Source organism: Rhinopithecus bieti, unplaced genomic scaffold (genome assembly GCF_001698545.2).
Source record: "Rhinopithecus bieti isolate Rb0 unplaced genomic scaffold, ASM169854v2 scaffold_31548, whole genome shotgun sequence".
Lineage (NCBI taxonomy): Eukaryota > Metazoa > Chordata > Mammalia > Primates > Cercopithecidae > Rhinopithecus > Rhinopithecus bieti.
The window spans coordinates 5,997,923-6,022,310 of record NW_016814470.1 but is presented as its reverse complement, the minus strand read 5'-3'; the positions used below and the strand labels follow the sequence as shown (position 1 = coordinate 6,022,310).

The 24,388-nt window shown below is 37.1% G+C and overlaps 1 protein-coding gene across 1 annotated transcript in view; it reads right to left on the bottom strand.

The window, feature by feature from the left end:
• DENND4A (DENN domain containing 4A) overlaps window positions 1-24,388 on the bottom strand; it is a 140,362-nt gene that overhangs the window by 12,015 nt on the left and 103,959 nt on the right. Inside the window, 3 exon segments of the mRNA XM_017851092.1 lie at window positions 2,749-2,938; window positions 17,032-17,905; window positions 17,907-18,126. Coding sequence (XP_017706581.1) covers window positions 2,749-2,938; window positions 17,032-17,905; window positions 17,907-18,126 — 1,284 coding nt within the window.

Genomic DNA, 24,388 nt, shown 5'->3' with positions numbered 1-24,388 from the left:
AATCTCACGCTGTCCTTTAAGATCCTTAGCACTGGTGGTAAATGCAGTTCTTCCCTTGATGCTTCTTCCCAAAAACCTTCTGTAATCCCTCTGCTACAGTTAGTTCAAAATTGCTTCCCAAAACCTTCTATTAGCCTTGACTAATACAATCATTTATTTGAGCAGCCTACCTTTTGTATCTAACTAATCTACAGTATAGAATATTCATTTTAATACACATGAGTCAGGCTATAAGTTTAGTGGTATTTGCTTAGACAATGAACAGTTCTTGTATGTTAAAAAAGAAGGGAGTGGGCCTAATCACCTAATTTCTTCATAAATATACAGCAAGGGGGGAAAAAAGAAGGAAAGGAAGGGGAGTAAAGACAAAAAAGAGTTAATAGACATATCAGCCAAATGCAAATGCTGACCCTGTATGGATCCCAATGTGAACAAAGCATCTATAAAATGAGCTTTATAACCATGAAAATTTGAAACTAAATATTTGATATATATGATAAATCTCACTTAAAAGTATGATGGTATTATAATTATGTTTTCAAAAAACAAACGCTTTAAAAAAGAGATATCCTATATGAGCCCATAAAATGTTCAAAACTAGCCAAGTTAATCTATGGTGTTAGAAGTTAATGTTTACCTGTAAAGAAAGAAGTGACTAGACATGGGCATGAGAGGGGGTTCTGGATGCTATGAGTGTTGTTTCTTGAGCTGAGCGCTGGTTACTCAGGTGTGCTGAACTTGTGAAATGTATTTACATTCATAAAAGTATAGCTGAGTGTAGTGGCTCATGCCTGTAATCCCAGCACTTTGGGAGGCCAATGTGGGAGGATAACTTGAGCCCAGGAGTTTGAGACCAGCCTGTGCAACATAGTGAGATCCCATCTCTACAAAAAAATAGCCGGGTGTGCTGGTGCACGCCTGTAGTCCCAGCTACTTGGGATGCTGAGGCTTGAGCATGGGAGATAATGGTTGCAGTAAGCCATGACTGTGCCACTGCACTCCAGCCTGAGCAACAGAGTGAGACCCTATCTTTAAAAAAAAAAAAAGACACATTATATGTTACACTTTAATAGTTTAAAATAGATAACATAAAAGTCTTTTACTTTAGAGATACATATTGAAGTGTTTATGAATAAAATTATACATTGTCTGAGATTTGCTTGAAATAACTCATTGAGGAAGGAGAAAATGTTGGCAGCAGAGGAGAAAGAGGAACAGATAAAGTAAGATTGGTTATTTGTTGATAATTATTGAAGTTGGGTGATGGATACATGGGGGTTCATTATGCTATTCTTTATACTTTTGCGTATGTTTGAAAATTTCCGTAAAAAAAGCTTTTAAAAGAGCAAAGATACAAGTGAAAACAAATATTCTATTACATCCATTCTTCATGCCATTAACCAGGATAACTTTCATATGGATCAAATATCTAAATCAGAGGTAAAATCCATATTTGTATGGCCCTGAGCTAAGAGTGTCTTTTACATTTTAAAAAGTTGTTAAAGAAAAAAACAAAAAAGAATATGTGACAGAGGTGTATGTGGCCTGCAAAACCTAAAATATTTACTACATAATGCTTTACAGAAAAAGTCTGCTGGCCCCAGAAAATATTAAGAAGGAAACCAGGTAAGTATCAGAAGAAAACACTGATGGATTCTTTTACATCTTAAGGAAAGAAAAACCTTTTCTATCAACTCACAATCCAGAAGCAATAAGGGGAAAGACTGATACATTCAATGACATACAATTTAAAACTTACATATGGCAAAAAAATAAAATAAAATAAAAAAAAACCCAAAAAAACAAACTTAGATAAACTACTTGCAACTTATATAAGCAACAAAGGATTAACTCCCTAATATAAAAAAGCTACTAAAAACATTAAAAAAAAAGGACCAACAATTAAAATGTAGGCAAAGGACAGTCCACAGAAAAGGAAATGCAAATGGTCCTTAAACAGATTCTCAACTTCATTTATAAGAGAAACAGAAATGAAAACTAAACTGAAATACATTCCTCACCTATCAGATGGTAAAAATCCAAGTGTGCCAACGTATTTTGTTGACAAGGCTGTGGGGAAATATGTATTCTCATATACTGGCAGTGGGAATGCAAAATAGCCTGAGGAAGGGAACTTGGCAATATCACTTCAAGGAAGAATTCTGAAGTATCTTCCAAAGACACACTGGTAAAAATATAACATATATGCATTATAGCATTAGAAAAACTGGAAACTTAATGTCCATTAATAGGGAAATGGCTACAATAAATTATGATACATCCACACATGATGTATAACTATAATTTTGTACTATATAGCTGAAAAAATGAATGGGGGACATTGCTATGTGATGATATGGAATGATCTTCAGAGTATATTAAGTGACAAAAGCAAGGGGTAGGAAAGTATTGACAGTATGTTACCTTTAAGTAAGAAGACAGGGAAGTAATAGAAAAAAAAATATATATATATACCTATACCTATATTTTCAAAAAAGCAACAATGGAAGGATAAACCAAAATGAATAAAATGGTTGCTTCTAGGGATAGGGAGAAAACAGGATGAGGGAGTGGGGATGAAAGTTACACTTTTGTGAAAGCGCCTTGGTTTTATTGTTTTGACTTTGGAACTATACAAATTGTTTACAAAATTAAAAAACAACACTAAATCATAAAAAAAAGTGAAAGTGTCACAATTCAAATGAAACTACAAATCAAATGCAGCATGACAGAACTGTTTGGACAAACCTTCCAAGGATGCAGAACTTTCCAGGCTTATTCGGCTGAGATCAATTCTCTTAGTCCCTGAAGTAGCACTGGTCTCTTGAGAGGAGGTAGCTCCGTCCAACTCATGGCAGACATCTTCATCTGTTAAAGAGGTAGATTCAGAATCCTGGGCTCCCACTGAAGAAAGACTGGTACGATCAGAACTTTGATCCTAAGGACATAATTATAAGCTTAATTTCTCATACATTTAAAGGTAGTTAATTAAAAAGTCACTTCTAAGGCAGAAAAAATACTTATCACCTAACTACCCAGATGATCAGCTGAACTAATATTACAACATCTAGAGAAAAAAACAACCCATTTTATAAAGGCATGCTCATTTGGACAAATGTGCTGCAGTTCAATTTTTAAGAAATCATTTTTTGGTTACAGTGAAGTATATACTAGTTAGTAAGGTAAACCTTGTTGACTTTTAATCTCCATTTATTGATAATTTTCCTGTCTGACAAAGTATCACCCAAATATGAAACCACTAGAATTACGTTTTATTCTTTTCCACAATAACCCTACTTTTCATTTTGAGAACACTGAAGTTAAAAGTTAAATTTTTTCTGGTTATATTAAAATACATGAGAAAATTTGGTAGCTGTAGATTTTATATGAAAAAAATTTAATACCTGTAATTCTACTACTCAGGTAATACAACCTACTTTTCTAGTCATGTGTGCGCATATTGTTGTTATTTTTAATCATATAGGGTAAAAGTATTTTTTTTGAGACAGGGTCCACTCTGCTGTCCAGGCTGGAGTACAGTGGGCAATCTCAGCTCACTGCAGCCTTTGTCTCCCAGGCTCAAACAATCCTCCTATCTGGGAGGACTGCTCCCAGTGGCTGGGATTACAGGTGTGTGCCACCATGCCTGGCTAATTTTTGTACTGTTGGTAGAGACAGGGTTTCGCCATGCTGGCCAGGCTAGTCTTCACTTCTGACCTCAAGTGATCCACCTGCCTTGGCCTCCCAAAGTGCTGGGATTACAGGCCTGAGCCACCATGCCTGGCTGGGCTTTAACATTTTTATGTAGTAAAATATTTTCATCCTTTATGGGTTCCAAGGTCTGTATCTTGCTAATGAAGTATTTCTCCACTCCTAAATGAGAAAAAAATCTTTTGAAAATTTTGCACTTAAATATCTAATCCATCTAGGATTATTATTTTTTTTGTTCCGTGAAGGGCAGGAATCTTTTCCTCAAGTGGATAGCTAAGTGTACCAATACATTTACTTAATAGTCTCATTTCCCACTGATGTTAAATGCTATTTTTTCATACCCCAAACTTCTATGTACATAGACAGTTTTATTTCTGGACTTTTCTCCATTCCACTGGTCCATTTATCTGTTTTGCATTGATTAGCAAACTGTTTTATAGTTTTAGCATTAGTTTTGTTAGTTTTGGTGCAGTCTCTTATCTTTTTTTTTTCAAAGACAGAATTTCGGTCTGAAGCCCAGGCTGGAGTGCAGTGGCATGATCTCGGCTCAGCGCAACCTCCGCCTCCTGGGTTAAAGCGATTCTTGTGCCTCAGCCTCCCGAATAGCTGGGATTACAAGCGCCCACCACCAGGTCCAGCTAATTTTTATATGTGTAGTAGAGATGGGGGGGTTTCACCATGTTGGCCAGGCTGGTTTTGAATTCCTGACCTTAAGTGATCTGCCCGCCTCGGCCTCCCAAAGTGCTGGGATTACAGGCGTGAGCCACAGCACCTGGTCTCATACTTTTCTTTTTCAAAATTTTCTTGATTATTCTCATGTATCTTCTCTATCAATTTTAAAGCAGCTAATTATGATTTGTATTATTTAGTCACCAGGTATTTGGTTGGCCTTTTTTTTCTTGTATTTTTAAATTAGACTACCCTGACTAATTTGGTTAGAACTGATACCTTTACAAGACTGAATCCATCAGTAAATTATGTCCTTCAGTAAAGTATTATAGTTTTATTCATGTAGGTATTATATACTTGATGTTATGTTTACTTCTAGACATTTCATGTTTGTGTTCTAGTGAATTAGCTCATATTTTTCCATTACTTTTCTAACTGGTTACTGTCATATCCAGGGAAGTTGTTTTACAAATGTTTATGTTGTTTCTAGCCACCTTACCAGTTCAAACAGTTTTTTCAGTGGTAGTAGATAACCTCATTTTTGAGAATATCAAGTTTTATTATTTTACAACCTTTCTATCTATCATTTTTTGTTTTGAGACAGTTTCACTATGTCACCCAGGCTGGACTTCTCAGGCTCAGGTGACCCTCCCACCTCAGCCTTCCAAGTAGCTGGGACTACAGGTGCACACCACCATGCCTGGCTAATTTTTTGTTTTTTTTTTAGCAGAGACAGCATTTCACCATGTTGCCCAGGCTGGTCTTGAACTCCTAGACTCAAGTGATATGCCTGCCTCAGCCTCCCAAAGTGCTGGAATTACAAGCATGAGCCACTATACCTGGCCTTTATCTCTCACTTCTTTTCGTTGCCTTCTGGTATTGTTAGAATCCAGAATGCTGTTGGGTGGCTGGCAGAGGTGTTTAGCATGCTTCCTTCCCTTGATCCTGACTTTATTTATTATTTTTTTATTATTATTTTGAGACAGAGTCTAGCTCTGTCACCCAGGCTGGAGTGCAGTGGCATCATCTCAGCTGACTGCAACCTCTGTCCTCCACCTCCCAGGTTCAAGTGATTCTCCTGCCTCAGCCTCCTGGGTAGCTGGGACTACAGGCGCATGCCACCACGCCCAGCTAACTTTTTGTATTTTTAGTAGAGATGGAGTTTCACCGTATTAGCCAGGATGGTCTTGATCTCCTGACCTCGTGATTTGCCCACCTCGGCCTCCCAAAGTGCTAGGATTACAGGTGTGAGCCACCATGCCTGGCCCGATCCTGACTTTAAAAGAAATATTTATGACATTTCACTGTTAGGGATGGTGTTTACTATAGTTTTTTAATACTCTATCAAGTTAACTAAGTTTTCTTCTATTTCATCTTTTTTTATTTTTTATAACATTAAACTTTTTTTTTTTTTGAGGTAAGGTTTTGCTCTGTCATTCAGGCTGGAGGACAGCGGCACAATCACGGCTCACTGCAACCTCCACCTCCAGAGCTCAAGCAATCTTCCCACCTCAGTCTCCCAAGTAGCTGGGACCATAGGCATGCACCACCACACCTGGCTAATTTTTTATTTTCTAGAGATGGGGTTTTGCCATGTTACCCAGGCTGGTCTTGAACTCGGACTCTCTCTTGAATGACAGAGCTCAATGTGAGCATGTCTGCAAGCAGGTCACCCTTTAGAGTGCTTGGATGGGAATTGGAAGAGAATGTAAAGGGTGACCAAACAAAGGAAGGTTTTACTTTGATTGGTGGATACTTCAGTGTATTTTAAGTAGAGTGGGACTTCCTTAAAAAAAATCTGGGCTAATAATGAAATTTTGGAATTACTTTTAACCCTACTTTCTTTCTCATGTCAATACCTGTCCTTGGTATCTCTCCTTCACTCTTAGTACTTAAAGATTTCATACCTTTGTGAGCTGGAGTATTTCATTTTCACAACTACTCCTGTAAGAGGAAAAACAATGCCTAGCTGAACTATTCCTTAAGTAGTCTTTTAATTTAATTACCTGGCTGTGTAATTTCATACTTCTGCCTGCTCACCTGGGCTTCATTCACAAGAACACTTCTCATCTTGGTAGCTGATCTCTCTTATTACTACTTTGGAGGCTATACTTTCTGTATTCAGGCATTTCCATCAATCCAGTTTCATTTGCTTTCTCATTTTAAGGTATGAAAATTTCTCATCTCCTGATGGCATACTTTTCTTCTTTCATTGCTTTGATGGATTTATTATATCTATCTTTCTGTCACTTTAATGGGATTTTGAGGAGGAGGGAATACAGATGTGTATTTTAACATCCTGAACCAGAGGTCTTGTTGCTGTTTATCCATAAAAGAATTACTTAGTATAAAAAATAAGTCAAATAGTTGAATTTTTCTAATTAAAATACAGATTATGCATGTTTGAAATTATAAAAAAGAATTTTACATTGAGAGACATTAAATTCTTTATATGCAGAAAAATTAATGAGACTGAATTTCATTGAGTATAGCAACAATAACCATTTATTTAGTGTCTTCAATGAAGGCACTGTACAGACATACCTTGGAGGTATGGCAGGTTCAGTTCCAGACCAACTCAACAAAGCAAATGTCACAGTAAAGCAGTAAAGCAAACCCCAGACTTATTTTCCAGTGCATATAAAAGTTGTTCACACTACACTGAAGTCTACTGTACAACAGCATTATGTCTAAAAAATGCCATAAATTTAAAAATACCTTATTACTAAAAATTGCTAACAATCATGTGAACCTTCAGCAAGTGGTAATCTTTTTGCTGGTTGAGGGTTTTGCCTGGATGTTAATGGCTGGTGACTGAATAGGGTGGTGGCTGCTGAAGGTTGACTGGCTGTGGTAAAAAAGAGGACAATAATGAGGTTTGCTGCATTGACTCTTCAAGAAAGATTTCTCTGTAGCATGTGATACTGTTTGACAACTTTCTTTGCTCATTCATAAGAAGCAATTCCTCATCCCTTCAAGTTTTATTATGTGATTGCAGCAATTAAGTCACATCTTCAAGGCTCCACTTCTAATTTTAGGGTTTTGCTATTTTCACCATATCTGCATAATTCCTCCACTGAAGTCCTGAACCCCTCAAAATCATCCTTGAGAATTGGAATCTATTTCTTCCAAACTCCAGTAATGTTGCTATTTTCATCTCCTCCTATGAATTATGAATGCCATTAATGGCATCTAGAAGAGAATCCTTTCCAGAAGGTTTTCAATTTATTTTGCCCAGATCCATCACAGGAATCACTATCTTATTGTGGCTATAACTTTATGAAATGTATTTCTTAAATACTAAGTTAAAAGTAAAAATGACTCCTTGATCCATGGGCTGCAGAATGAATACTAGCATGAAAACGATAAATCTCCTTGACATTTCTTTTTTCATCATTCAACTTGACTCCTTGACATTTCGTTTTTTTTTTTGAAGATGGGGGTTCAGTTCTGTCAGCCAGGCTGGAGTACAGACAGCGATCTCGGCCCAGTACAACCTCTGCCTCCCAGATTCAAGCGATTCTCCCACCTCCGCTTCCTGAGTAGCTGGGACCACAGGCGTGTGCCACCACACTGGCTAATTTTTTGTAGAGACAGGGTTTTGCCATGTTGCCCAGGCTGGTATCAAATTTCTGAGCTCAAGGGATCCGCCTGTCTCAGCCTTCCAAAGTGCTGGAATTACAGGCATGAACCACTGCACCTGGTGACTGCTTTTCTATTGGAGCTCTTGCGTGACTAGGTGCATTGTCAATGAGCAGTAATATTTTGAAATAAATATTTTTTTTCTGAGCAGTAGGTCTCAACAATGGGTTTAAAACATTCAGTAAACCATGCTGTAAACAGATGTGCTGTCATCCAGGTTTTCTGTTCCATTTACAGAGCACAGGCAGAGTACCTTTAGCAAATTTTAGGATTTTCAGAATGGTAGATGAGCACTGCCTTAATTTAACATTGCCAGCTACACTACTCCCTAACAAGAGAGTCAGCCTGTCCTTTGAAGCCTGGAAGCCAGGCACTGACTTTTCCTCTCTCGCCATCAGAGTTCTAGATGGACATCTTCTTGCAATACACAGCTGTTTCATCTGCATTGGAAATCTGTTTAGTGTAGCCACCTTCATCAGTGACCTTACATAGATCTTGTGGATGATTAGCTACATCTTCTATATTAGCCCTTGCTGCATCCTGCACTTTTATGTTACAGAGACAGCTTCTTTCTTTAAACCTCATGAGCCAACCTCTGCTGGCTTCAAACTTTTCTTCTGCAGCTTCCTCAGCCTTCATAGAACTGAAGAGAGTTAGGGCCTTGCTCTGGATTAGGCTTTATCTTAAGGGAATATTGTAGCTGATTTGATCCATCCAGACCACTCAAACTTTCTCCTTTTGGGCAATAACATTGTTTTGCTGTCTTATCACTCATGTCACTTTTAATTTCCTTCAAGAACTTTCCCTGTGCATTCACAACTTGGCTGTTTGGTGCAGAAGACCTCACTTTTGGTCTTTCCTGGCTTTTGACGTGCCTTCCTCACTAAGCTTAATCATTTCTAACTTTTGATTTACAGTGAAAAATGTGTGACTCTTCCTTTCATGTGAACACTTAGAGGCCACTGTAGGGTTATTAATTGGCTTAATTTCAATATTGTTGTGTCTCAAGGAATAGGAAGGCCTGAGGAGAGGGAGAGAGTCAGGAGAATGGCCATTTGGTGGACAGTCAGAAATCACACATTTATCGATTAAGTTTACCATCTTATATGGGAACAGATCATGGTGTCTCGAAACTATTACAATAATAACATCAAGGATCACTGATCACAAGTCACCATAACAGATATAATAATGAAAAAGTTTGAAATATTGCAAGAATTACTGAAATGTGACACAGAGACATGAAGTAAGCACATGCTGTTGGAAAATGATACCAATTGACTTGCTTAACACAGGGTTGCCACGAACCTTCAATTTGTAAAAAGCATGATATCTGTGTAGTGCAGTAAAGCAAACACAATAAATGAGACATGCCTATGCTAGGCTTTAAAAAATATTATTTATTTTCATCTTTAGGTGGGATCTTTCTGACATTAGTGATTGTGTTCTCTTTTTCTAGATCAGTCTAGCCAGCAGCGTGTCAATTTTGTTGTTCTTTTTAAAGAATCAGCTTCTGGTTTTATTGATATTCTTACTCTTTCCATCTTTTCAGTTTTACTGATTTCTGCTCCATCTTTATTACTTCCTTCTTCCTACTTACTTTGAGCTTACTTTGTTCTTTTTTTCTAGTTTCTTAATGTAGAACTATAAATCATTAATTTTAAATCACTTCTAACTATAGCATTTAAAGCTGTAAGTTAACCTCTAAGCACCTCTTAGTTGTATCTGACAAATTTTGATATATTTTTGTTCATTCCACTCAAACATTATTCTAATTTCCTTTATGATTTTATCTTTGATTCAAATTATTTGGAAGTGTGTTCAGGTTTTTCTTGATCTTTTACTTATTCTTAGTGATTTGTAACTGAATTCTATTGTGGTCAGAAAATATGCTTAATTTAAAAAGAAACCTTATTGGGGCTTAATTTTCATGTCATAACATTCACTCATATTAAGTCTACAATTCAATAATCTTTGTAGTAAATTTACCAAGTTTTAGAACGTTTCTAATTTTAGAAAATTTTTACCACCCCATTAAGATATCTCATACCCATTAACAGTTTATCTCCATTGCCTTCCTAACACCAGGCAACCACTAATATACTGTGTCTACAGATTTGCCTTTTCTGGACATTTCATATCAATGGATTCATACAATGGATTCATATAATATTTGGTCTTTTAAAATCTGGCTTAATTCATCACCTCAAATTTGATGAATTTGAGGTTCATCAATTTTTTTTTTTTTTCTTTTTTGAGATGGAGTCTCGCTCTGTCACCCAGGCTGGAGTGCAGTGGCGTGACTGCAAGCTCTGCCTCCTAGGTTCACGCCATTCTCCTGCCTCAGCCTCCCGAGTAGCTGGGACTACAGGTGCCTGCCACCACGCCTGGCTAATTTTTTATTTTTAGTAGAGACAGGGTTTCACCAGGGTCTTGATCTCCTGACCTCATGATCTGCCCGCCTCGGCCTCCCAAAGTGCTGGGATTACAGGCGTGAACCCTGGTTCATCAATTTTTTAAGGCATGTATCAGTATTTCATTCTTTTGTATTGCTCAATTATATTCCACTGTATAACACATTTTACCTATTTTCCAGCTGATGGAAATTTGGGTTGTTTCCATTTTTTGGCTTTTATGAGCAATGTTATGAATATTCACATAAAATCTTTGTGTAGGCTATGTTTTCATTTGTCTTGGGTAGATTATTTAGAGTGAAACTGCTGGGTCATATGTTAAATTAATGCTTAGCTTTTAAAGAAGCTGCCAGACTGTTTTCCAAAGGGGCTGTACCATTTAACATTCCCACCAAAGAAGTATGAGGGTTCCCATTTCTCCACATCCCCTCCACTTGTCATCTTTTGGATTACAGCCATTCTTCTAGTGAGTGTGAAATGGGATTTCACTGTGGCTTTGAATACAATTAACGCCTAATAACTAATTATGTTGAGCATGTTTCATGTGATTTTCAGCCATTCGTATCTCTTCTTTGGTGAAATATCTATTTAGAACTACTTTTTACTTGGGTTGTTTATCTTATTATTGAGCTGTGTGAGTTGTTTGTATATTATGGATTCAAGTCATTTACTAAATACAGAATTTGCGTATCTTTTCCCCAGTCTGTGGCTTTTCACTTTCTTACATTTTCATTTTTGGAGCACAAGTCTTGAATTTTGGTAATGCCTAACCTATCAAATTTTCCTTTTATAGACTGTTTCTGGTATCATACCTGAGAATTCTTGGCTTAATTCAAGGTCTTAAAAGATTTTCTTCCTATATTTTCTTCCATTTTTTTTTTTTTTTTTTTTGAGACAGAGTTTTGCTCTTGTTGCCCAAGCTGGCGTGCAATGGTGCCATCCCAGCTCACCACAACCTCCACCTCCTGGGTTCAAGCGATTCTCCTACCTCAGCCTCCTGAGTAGCTGGGATTACAGGAACGTACCACCACGCCTGGCTAATTTTTTGCATTTTTAGTAGAAACAGGGGTCTCACCATGTTAGCCACGTTGGTCTCAAACTCCTGACCTCAGGCGATCTGCTCGCCTCAGCCTCCCAAAGTTCTGAGATTACAGGCATGAGCCACCACGCCTGGCCCACAATTTTTTTTTTTTTTTTTTTTTTGAGACGACTCTCACTCTGTCGCCCAGGCTGGAGTGCAATGGTGCAATCTTGGCTCACTGCAATCTCTGCCTCCCAGGTTCACGCCATTCTCCTGCGTCACTCTCCCAAATAGCTGGGACTACAGGCACCTGCCACCACGCCTGGTTAATTTTTGTATTTTTAGTAGAGATGGGGCTTCACTGTGTTAGCCAGGATGGTCTCGATCTCCTGACCTCGTGATTCGCCTGCCTCGGCCTCCCAAAGTGCTGGGATTACAAGCGTGGGCCACCGCCGGCCCACAATTTTTATAGTATGCTAGCTCTTACATTTAGACATCTTATCCATTTTGTGTTAATGGCCGCATATAAGTTGAGTGTCTACATTCAACTACGGTCATCCCTCAGTATCCACAGGGGATTGGTATTTGCATATAACCTATGCACATCCTCCTGTAAATGTTAAATCATCTCTAGGTTACTTATAATACCTAATACAATGTAAACGCTATGTAAATAATTATACTATATTATTTGTATTTATTTATTTTTAATATTTTCAATCTATGGTTGGTTTAATCCATGGAGGCAGAACTTGCAGATACAGAAGGCTGACTATTTGCACGCAGATATCCAATTATCTCAGAACCATTTTTGACAAAAACTATCATTTCCCCATTGAATTGCTTTGGCATCTTTATTGAAATTTAAATGACCATAAACATAAGAGTTTATTTCTGGAGTCTAAATTTTATTCTCTCATCTATTCATCTCTGTTTATGCTAGCAGCACACTGTCTTGGTGACTGTAGCTTTGTAGTAAATTTTGAAATTGGGAATTCTGAGTCCCCAACTTTTCTTTTCCAAATTGTTTTGGCTATTCTGGGTCCTTCTATTTTCTATATTAATTTTAGGATCAACTTGTCAAATTCTACAAAATCCTGCTGGAATTTTGATAGGGGCAATTTTGATATATATTTAGATGCCAATGTAGGGAGGGTTGCAGTTTAACAATATCGAGTCTTCAATTCCATGAACAAGGAATGTCTTTCCATTTATTTAAATCTCCTTTAAAATCCCTCAGTAATGTTCTGTAACTCTACAATGCACTTTGATTTGGATCCTTTTCAATTGACTGAGGTTTTTTAAAAGCCAAACATGGTTTATCTTGATGACTGTACTGTAAACACTTGAAAAGAATGTGTGTTCTGTAGTTGCTGAGTGTATATTCTATAAATGTCAGTTATATAAAGGTAGCTGTGTTGTTGAGATTTGTCTTGACCTTTTTTTGTTAGCTCTTCTATCAATTGAGAGTTTTTAAATGTCCTACTAAGATTTAGAACTCCCCTTAATTCTACCAATTATTGTGTCATTGTTTTGAGGCTCTCTGATTTAGTGAATATACACGGATAATTATTGTGTCTTCCTGATGAACTGTTTCTTATAATCAATAGTTTTGAGAGACTGAGTCTTGCTATGCTGCCCTGGTTGGCCTAGAACTCCTAGACTCACGCAATCCAGACCTTCCACCTCAACCTCCTGAGTAGCTGGAACTACAGGTACATACCATAACATCCAACTCCTCATTATTATGAAATCAGTCTGTTGCCCAGGTTGGAGTGCAGTGACACAATCACAGCTCACTACAGCCTTGAACTTTTGGGTTCAAGCAACCTTCCTGCCTCAGCCTCCTGAGTAGCTAGGACTACAGGTATGTGCCACCATGGCCAGCTATTAAAAAAATAATAATAATAAATTAAAAAAAATATATATATAGTACTATACTACATATAAAAATACTATATATATATAGTACAGACAGGGTCTTGCTACGCTGCTCAGGCTGGTCTCAAACTCCCGACCTCAAGCAATTCTCCTGGCTTGGCCTTCCGGAAAGCTGGGATTACCAACATGAGCCACCATGACTAGCCTAACATCTGCCTTTTAATTGAGGTGTTTAGATTGTTATCATTTAATTACTGATATGGTTACCTCTAGTCTATTTCTCTGTTCCCCCTTTCTTGGCCTCTTTAAGATTTCCTGTTCTCTGTAAGACTATTTGAATATTTTTATTGGCTTTTTGGCTACAACTCACTGTATTTTTTTTTAACTCAGTGCTCCAGGGATTACAATATACATATCTAATCATTTAAAGTCTACTTGGAGTTAGTTTTATATCATTTCATATTTAATAATATAACTATAATGAAGGTCTGTGGGGTAAGTTCCTTTATTACTGATGTTTACTACTGTCAAACATCTACACATATTGAAAATTCCATGAGATAGTGTTACTATTTTGTTTTGGACAATTATAGGTTTTCTTTAAGTTTTGGAGGAAAAAAAGTAATCTTTTCTAATAACCAGCTATTTACCATTTATTTTGCATTTCTTTTATTCCTGAAGATCCAGGTTTCTCTTTGGTATCATTTTTCTTCAGTTTAAATAACTTCCTTCAGCATATCTCATAGAGCAATCCCATTGCTCATGAATTCTTTTATCTGAAAATGTCTTTATTTCACCTTCACCCCTGAAGAATATTTTTGCTGGATTTAGAATTCTGAGTTGACAGGTCTTTCTTTTAATGTGTTAAAGGTACAATTCCACTAAATTCTTCCCTCCAAGGATTATGATGAAAATTGCATGGGTACATTCAAATCTTTATGGCTCTGTAGGTAATGTATACTTTTTTGTTAATAGCTTTCAGTGTATTTTAAATTTCTTTAGCAGCCATTTTCTTGTTAGCAGGTGAATATCTCTGCTTTTTAGCAGTTTACTTTTAATGTGTGCAGGTGTGGTTTTGAGTGTACTCTGTCTAATTTGCTGAGTCTCTTGTATCTATAAATCTGTATCTATAAATCTGGTTTTGAGTTTACTCTAATTTGCTGAGTCTCTTGTATCTATAAATCTGTATCTTTCACCAATTTTGGAGGTTTCAGCCATTATTTTTTCAAATCTTCAAATATCTTTTCTAACAAAATCTCTCTTCAATTCTTCTGGAACTCCAGTTATCCATATTTCATTTGTTCCTTTTGATACTGTCACACAAGTCCCTGAGGCTATGTTTATTTTTATAAAAATCTTTTCTCTCTTCTTCTGATTAATTTCTATTACTTTATCTTCAAGGTCACTGACTTTTCATTGTCATCTCCATTCTGTTATTTAACCCATTCAATCAGTTTACATTGGATATTATATATTGCAGTCATAAAATTTGTTTTAATAAATTATATTTCTTGCTAGAATTTATTTTATTTCAAATGTGTTTTCCTTTACCTCAAGGAACCAGTTATGGGAGCTGCTTTAAAGTTTTTCCCTGATAGTTCCAACATCTGAGTCATCTTGGAGTTGTCTTTTCCTTGAGAATTGGTCACATTTTCCTGGCCCTTTATACCAAGTAATTTTGGATTTTATCTTGGACACTGAATATTATGTTATGTAGCCTGGGTACTGTTATAATACTTCAGAGATTGTTGATGCTCTTGTCTCAGCAGGCAAACAATTGAGTTATATATTCAGACTGTAATTCGTGTTTTACTTTTTGTAGGCAGTGAACTTTTAGTTCAGTTACTTAAGCCTTTTCTATTCCAGTTTGCATCTGTCCCATGACTGTGCAGGTCAAGGGGTAGGGTGAAACTTGTATGGGATTCCCCTCAAACTTTCTGCACAACGAGGCCTCTTTCTCAGGCTTCTCTGTTCAGGAAATATGGGGTTTCTCTTGAAGTTTTATCTGCCAGAGGTGCCATGCCATGATGTGACTGCCCTTGGGGCAAAGATGCATAAGGAAAGAAAATGATAAACTCATTTCTGTGTTGGTCTCTCCCCAGAAACTGCCTGCTTTTATTTATTTTTCAGAATCCTTAGTTGTTTTTTATATTTTGTCTGGTTTTTAAGTTATAATCATTGGGAAGGATGGGCTGTGGTGGCCTTATGTTACCACAGTGGAACCAGTATTTTCACCCCAATTCCTAAAGAATATTTTTGTTGAGTACAGAAAAATAGGTTGACAGTTATTTTCTTTCAGCACTTTAAAGACATCTTTCCAGTGTCTTCTGACATCACAGTTTCTCTTCAGAAGATCACTGCTCCTTTGCAGATAATGCATCTTTTTCTCTGGCTCAAGATTTTTGCTTTTTATTTCATTTTCAGTTCTAAAATTTATGCTTGATTATTTTAAATACATTCCGATTATCTAGTGAAATCTTCCATCTTTACAGTTATTTATTATACCATTTCCTTTCTATTCTTGAACATATTATAATTATTTCAAGGTCCCTTGTTAATTCAAACATCTGGATCACTTGAGGGTCTCTTTCCATTATCTGCTTTCTTCATTTTTCAGCTATGTTCCTGTCTCTTGGCACAGCTATTTTTAATTGAGTGATAGACATTGTACATTAAAAACTGTAAGGATTCTAGATGATGTTTTATTCCTCCAGAAAAGGCACAATCTTTTCTCTGTTGATAAGAGTAAAAGCTGATTATTTTAACCAAATCACAAATGACCCGAGTCAAGTCTAGGTTGCAATTTCGGTCAGGCTTAGTCTACCTCTGATTTGTCAATGTTCCTAAGGCATACCTCTGTAAGTATTCCAATTGAGGCCCTCCTCCCTCTGGCAGCTCCTGAACTCTAGCTATTATGATTCCAGGACCATGAAACTGCTGAGAACTTGATTGCTCACAGACGTTCTACTTACCCTTCTCATGCTGTATCAAGTATTTGGAAAATGTCTTGAAGGAAGAAAATCTTCAGTGTATTTGAGGCCCTTAAAGTCTTCAATTTTGTCTCTCTAACCCACAAGGTCCCAAAAGTTCTGATAAGGGAAAGCCTAGATTTACAACCTAGTGCTTCATGCCCATAATTAGCAAATCCCCTCAGGGAGAAAGCAGCTCTAGAACTTCAGCTCACCTCTCTAGAATCCTGCCTCTCTGCTTTCTAGTTACTTCAGCAGTTCTCTGATGACTTTAAACACATACTTTCTCTATTTCATCTAGCTTTTTGCTCTTAGGGGAAGGTATGTAAGTCTACTGTAAGTTACTCCATCCTAACCAGAAGGGCAAATCATATGCCTGACTGGTAATTTTTGAGGTCATATTGGACACACTATCTGGAAAAAAAATCTGCATCTTGAAGGAAATATTGAAATTCAGTAAGTACTTTCATGTAACACTAATTCTTACTCCAGCTACAAATCACTGTCTTTCAAAACTGAATTACAAATATAACCTTAGTAAATTTTCTTTTCTTTGAAGTTATTATTACAGTTCCAATTCTGATACTTAACAAAAGTTACACACCCCATGAGTCCTTTTTATAAAGCTATGTTTAGGAAGAATAGTTAAAACAAGTAAGAGGCTTTTGGTGGTGATGGGTGTGTATGTGCGACAGTAAAAGTAGCAAATACTAACCAAACTTACCTTAGATGATGTGGTATACATGGTGAATCTTGAATACCATTTGCTTGCTTTCTCTGCAACTCCTTTTCCAGCAGTGAACATACTGTTTCTTAGAACATCTAGTTTAGGTACTAGTAGTGTATCTAAGTTAAATGAAGGTGCTGAGTGGGTTAATGTATCCTGAGATTCTTCCCTAAATGGGCAAGTAGGTGAGAAGGCTGGAGAAGACCAAAGTCTCTCCCTTGGTTTCTCCTCACTTTTTGTGTAACTTTTAGATTTGGTAAGTCTCACTGGCTTAGGAGAATTAGGAGGCAGGCTAGATCTTCTGCATGCCTTGACCAATGGTGGACTTTTCTTATTTAATTTATCATCACATGCCCGTTGTAAATCAATGCTTGGTGTACGACTTGTCAAAGGGCTGCTCATATTATTCATATACATCACAATTTCTTCAGCTAAATCACGCCTAGCAGATGGTGTTGAAATGCTTTTGCTATCATCTTCATCCTCCTCCTCTTCTTCTTTTTGCTGCTGTTCAGTCTCAGCAACCAAAAGAGAGAGGGGATCGAATCCTGTTGCAACGTCAGTTTTTTCAAAAGGTTTTACTGAAAAGCTGCTGTTCATACGTTGAATACTCTTGGGATTTTGCGTAGCAACACATCCTGCTTTTGATCCATCTGTTTCACTGTCTAAGTCTTCTAAGTCAAAAATAACAGGAGATTCCACTTTATCTGCCAAATAGTTAGAACCATCAAAAGGTATATCATCATCACTAGATTCCTTTTCTAGACTGTCTCTTTTTGATCTTAAAGGTGGCTTCCCAATATCAAGAGTATTTGGTCTTGTGCTTTTTGAGATAACATTTGAAAGAATTTTGCATCAGCTCCTAATTTTCAACTATATCTCCAGGGGTGGCTTCCCGGTTAATTCTATTGAGCATAAATCCCATCAGTACCCCTCCACTAAGATTACGGTTTCTATTTCCCCAGACCACTTGCTGCTGCAAATTAGTTTCATTGTCACTTTTATGCCTTTTCCTGAAGCATCTACTTTGAATGTTTCTTGTTTCATTTGTATCCTCAAGAGATGATATTAAGAGCAGCTCAGGTGTGCTTTCTGAAAAACAAGTAAAGTGCTTTTAGCCATGAAAATATAATAGCAAATATAAGTCATCTTAAATATTTAAAATTCTAGTGACGAAAACGATAATAGCAAGCACTCACTGAGTGTCTGCTATTTGACAGATACTATACTAGACACTTTACTTGTATTTCCTACTGTAAACATTCCAACATCCTTATGGGTTGAGAAAAAAGGAACACTCAGAGAGATTAATTATCTAGCTCAGAGTAACCCAGTCCTTAAGAGACAGAACTGGGATTCAAATTCAGATTTGTCCAATTATAAAGAATATGCTCCTAGACATTAGGATGTACCGCTTTTTAAAGATGTCATCAATTAAGATTTATACTAATTCCACTAAATAAATTACAATGGTTTTACAATTGTGGTTGTACTAGATGACCTTGAGATTCTGAGTCTTCCTTTTTTTTTTTTTGAGATGGAGTCTGGCTCTGTTGCCTAGGCTGGAGTGCAGTGGCCGGATCTCAGCTCACTGCAAGCTCCGCCTCCCGGGTTTATGCCATTCTCCTGCCTCAGCCTCCCAAGTAGCTGGGACTACAGGCGCCCGCCACCTCGCCCGGCTAGTTTTTTGTATTTTTTTTAGTAGAGACGGGGTTTCACCGTGTTAGCCAGGATGGTCTCGATCTCCTGACCTCGTGATCTGCCCGTCTCGGCCTCCCAAAGTGCTGAGATTACAGGCTTGAGCCACCGCGCCTGGCCTTTTTTTTTTTAATTTGGTAGACACAGGGTCTCACTATGTTGCCCAAGTTGGTCTGGAACTTTTGGGCTCAACAAATACTTCTGTTTTGGCTTCCCAAAGTGCTAGGATTATAGGTGTGAGCCACCATGCCCAGCCAAAATTGTGAATCTTCTGCTTATTAAAATGAAAAAAGAAAAAACATCCAAAACATGAAACAAAATAGATGTTAACTTGATCCATAAAGGCTATTTTTTAAAACTTCAAATCCTAAATAATTTTAGCTAAATTAATGTGGCTAAATAATTTTACCCTTGCTTAACATATTGATTGCACATTTATACCAGTCAAATGTTAATGGCCACTTCACATTTAGAAACACTGTTCACTGCTTTCTACCAAATTACTTAGATGAAAATACTAAATTTTAAGCAGAAATCTAGATCTCTGATCACTTTAATTGTTCTTACTATATGTGGGAGTCCTCTAAAGCATTAGTCTAGGTATAGTATCATCAACTATTCTTATGTGCTTTATCTACAGAATTAGCTCTCTATAGTCAGGCAGGTACTGAAAATGTGCCTTTTCTTGTCATGTGATGCATGCAAATGGCAGGGCAAGAGAAAAGAGTAGATACTAGAGGTCATAAAAGCCTACATCTAATATTACTTAATAAGCATATACCATTAACAAGAAAAATGACATATCAGAGAGGCAAAGTTTATTGTTTTTTTCATCAGCTTATGATTGAGGACGTAGGAAATCAAGAACACACTTTCTTCTGATATTCTGGGAAATTTTCTGCTTCACAGGTTAAATATTACTAAAGACCTGGAGGAATCTTGTAACCAAAGATAATACTCTGGAATTGCATTTGCAAGGGTTCCTTTGCAAAGTCAGTGATATGCTACGACCTGAAGACCAAGTTGGTTATCAGACTTTACCAGAGGTTTGCAAACTACACCCATGAGCCAAATCTAGCCTGAGGACTGTTTTTGTACAGTCTCAAATGGTTTCTACATTTGCAAAGGGTTGTAAAAATCATGCACCCAGAAGACTAGGTAACAGAGATTCTATGTGCCCTGCAAGGCCTGAAATATTTACTATTCGGCTTTTTACAAAACAGTTTGCCTGATCCTAAGTTTACACACATGCTAAATTACACATGCTAGGCTGGATGCTGCATGCCTCTAACACAAAGATTGCAAACTATTTAACTTCCTTGGGCTAGGTGGCTCTATGACATAATTCCAACCAGTGATATTAAGGTATAGTTTTTGAGGGTTTTTGGAAAAACTTCTTTCCTGACAAAAGAAATAGATACGGCTGGTGTTTCTCTTCCCATTCTTTTTGCCTTGATGGGATAGGTGATGTGTGGAGTTACCAGTGGCTATACTGTGATCATGGTTAGGTCAAAAGAACTGATGGCAAAACCCCTGAGCCAACATTTAGAGCAAGTGGTTACCTCTGAATTTCCTATTTGAGAAAATAAACTGCAACTTTTAAGCACTGTTGTTAATCACATATTCTGAGACTTAAAGCTGAAAGTATGCCTAGCTGATATACTAGCCTTTTCTCAGATCTTTGAACATGCTGTGGGATTCCTTTCTACTAAATGGCCTTTTTATACATGCTTCCTTCTGCTTGGAATGCACCCTCTCAATTCCTCCTTTCTGATCCCTACCCTCATTTATTTTCTACTCATATTTGAAATTTAAGCTTAAAAATGATATGCTGAAGGAAGTCTTCCCTAACAACCCCAAACCCAAGACATATCTATTATATGTTCTCATAGCAACCTACTGTCCCTTTTCATAGTATTTAATCTAAGAATACTTTCGCATTTACTTGATCAACGTCTTCCCATCCCTTCTACCTGCTTTCTCCATGAAGGCAGGATCCATGTTTATTTTTTGTTTCTTATTATAATATACCCCCAGTAGCACCTGAAATATAGTAGAATCTAAAATAATATTTACTGAATGAATACTGTCTATTAGGCAGTAACTGCAGCCAACAAACCAACCTGGAATATAATACATTATATTATAATATTAACGTATTATATTATGGGTAGTTAAGGATCAAAAGTAAAGGCACACTAAAACCAGAATTAGGCTTGAGAAACATCTCAGAATTAAACTTCTCTGTGGTTGAACACTCAGTAATTCAATATGTATTTATAATCAAAACATTAAATTCTCAAGATGATCATAAGGGTGGGAGCAGAAGCTCACGCCTGTAATCCCAACACTCTGGGAGGCCGAGGCAGGTGGACTGCCTGAGGCTGGGAATTTGAGACCAGCTTGGCCAACATGGTGAAACCTCATCTCTACTAAAAATACAAAAATTAGCCAGGCGCAGTGGTGTGCACCTGTAATCCCATCTACTAGGGAGGCTGAGACATGAGAATCACTTGAACCTGGGAGGCAGAGGTTGCAGTGAGCCAAGATCGTGCCACTGCACGTGCACTCTATCCCTGGGCAACAGAGTGAGACATCCGTCTCAAAAAAAAAAAAAAAAAAAAATGCCGGCGCGGTGCTCAAGCCTGTAATCCCAGCACTTTGGGAGCCGGAGACGGGGCCGGATCACGAGGTCCGGAGATGAGACCATCCTGGGCTAACATGGTGAAACCGTCTCTACTAAAAAATACAAAAAAAAACTAGCCGGGCGAGGTGGGCGGGGCGCCTGTCAATCCCAGCTACTCCGTAGGCTGAGCAGGAGAATAGCGTGAACCGGGAGGCGAGCCTTGCAGTGAGCTAGATCCGGCCACTGCACTCAAAGCCCTGGCGAACCAGAGCAAGACTCCGTCTCAAAAATAAAAAAAAAAAAATAAAAACAATAATAAAAATCAAGACAGGGTTTATGATTTCAATGTTGATTTAACCCATCAAACAATTAAAACAATATCTTTGTTAATTCTACTCCTGTATTGATAATATATAATATAAAATATATTTTATTTATATATCATATATTGTACTGCAAAACACAAATAAACCCAAAAAATGCTTTAAATCCTAGTATGTACAAGTATATAATAAGTATTCCTATATATCCCACGTATGGTCTTTGGCAGCAGTAGTAAACCCACAGTACTTAACAGATGAGAGTTTTCAAGCCAAAAGCATCAAGGATAAACTAATAACTTTACTTCACACCAAAGAAATCTACTCTAGACTTTTGTAACATCCACTTGTTCAGCATATAGGGTAACTAACTGAAAGCCAGATGATTAGCCAGATGCTTATTATTCTGACAAAATGTGAAGATCAAAGGATAGTTTACAATCATATTTAAATAAAAAAATTAAACGCAGATCTTAAGAGGAGGGCAAGCATGAACAGACAGCAATGAAAGAACAATAAAATAAAGATCAAACGCAAGTTATTAAGAGTTATAATCAGAAAATTAGTTACAAAGGACTAAATGGTTGTGAAACAACTCTATGACACTGATGAAAAATTTTTTAATGTTTATGTTATAACAATTATCTAACAAAGAAATGCAAAATAAGAGTTATAGGTGATCTAATTTTCTTTTGTTTGTTTGATAGATAGAGTAGGGTTCCGCAAACTTTTTCTATAAAGGGCTAAAGAGTGACTATTGTAGTCTTCGCAGGCCACGTGGTCTCAGTCACAACTACTGAACTCTGCTGTTGCAATGCAAAAACAGCCACAGATAATATGTAAATGAATGAGCATGCCTGTGTTCCCACAACTTTATGAAAACTGATGTTTGAATTTCATAAAATTTTCATGCGTACTAAATATTAGTCTTATTTTCTGACAATTTAAAACTATAAAAACCATCATGGCTTGGTTAACTTGCAGGCTAGTATAATAATAGGCTTCAGGGCAAATTTGGTCCTCGGGCCTTAGTTTGCCTTTCCCTGAGCTAGAGGCATACCTAACTGTGTTGAAAAAAAAAAAAAAAAAACTAAACACCATTGCAGCAAGGCCATTTAAAAACAGAGATATTTCTTTGGGAGGCCGAGACGGGCGGATCACGAGGTCAGGAGATCGAGACCATCCTGGCTAAAATGGTGAAACCCCGTCTCTACTAAAAAATACAAAAAACTAGCCGGGCGAGGTGGCGGCGCCTGTAGTCCCAGCTACTCGGGAGGCTGAGGCAGGAGAATGGCGTAAACCCGGGAGGCGGAGCTTGCAGTGAGCTGAGATCCGGCCACTGCACTCCAGCCCGGGCGACAGAGCGAGACTCCGTCTCAAAAAAAAAAAAAAAAAAAAAAAAAAAAACAAAACAGAGATATTTCAGTCTAGACAGCACATGTTCTTCAATATTTTTTATATTACAACATCATGCAAAAATAAGGTAACACAAAAAAAATTTATTAGGTAATCACACTACTAACACTAAAAACTCCGAATCTTATGTCTATTTAATCCCCTGAAAATGGTCTGGTAAAAAAACTTTGAGGCCAAATATTATTCTACTTCTAATCTGACTTTTCTATTAACTACTGATAATTTATGTGACCTGCCAATCACTGAAGTATGCTTTAGTTTTCTCATCTTTTAAATGGTGTTAATATCCCCTTTGATACAAGCATTTCTATATTAATAAATATAAAATAATATATAAGATGACTTTGAAAAGAAAAATTATTGGGTATTGTTACTTAAACTATCTGAAGGACTATCCTTTTGCCTCTGGAAAAACAGGAATAATATGAAAACTAATAAACCATATACTTCATTTGAAACTTAACTAGCTGTATGGTACCCTCAGACTCATCACCTCTGCTGATCTCACTTTCCCCTTCCAAAAGTACCAAGAGTCTAAACTCAAAAGAGTATACAAGCTGGAGGTTTGCCCCTATGCCTTGTACAATACAAGCTTGAACACAGCATGTTATAAAATATAGAACTTAAGTTACTAAGCTATACCATGAGAGGCTGCACAAAATATTTTTTAAAATCACCTTGGAGAATTAAGACTATTAAAAAAATAATTATTCACTAGTCATACAGATACAATTTATTCTGCACATAACACAAGTGTACTATTCAACTTACCCATGCTTTCTCCTGATATTTTATCAGCACTGTTGTTACTTGTACCAGTGAGGCGAACGATACTGGAAGAATTCTGATAACTGAGCTTAGGAAGGCAATCAGCACTTCCTTTTGCACTCTCACTCTCTGACACTGTAAAGATGAAAACAAAAATATTAATAAAATGAAATCTATATACACTGCATGAGGTATCAAGAGAAGTTTTCAGTTCTACATATTTTTACTCAAAAATAGGTGACAAGAAAATATGGAACACCTCTATATCTGTTTGTCAACCACAAATAAGTGATTTCACTTATTTGAGGCCTCGAAGTGTAGATCAAACTACTGAATATTGATCATGCATGAGGTCCATGTACAAACTTTATATTTCCTCATTGATTGTAAAGGAGTGCTTTTGGTGGAGTGGGGAAGGGGGTAAATATAATCACAATCCATTAAACAAACTTTTTTTTTCTTTCTTCAGGTCAGATGGGTAATGTGCTGATGTTGTAACAAGGTTCAAGGGTGGCACATCTCACAA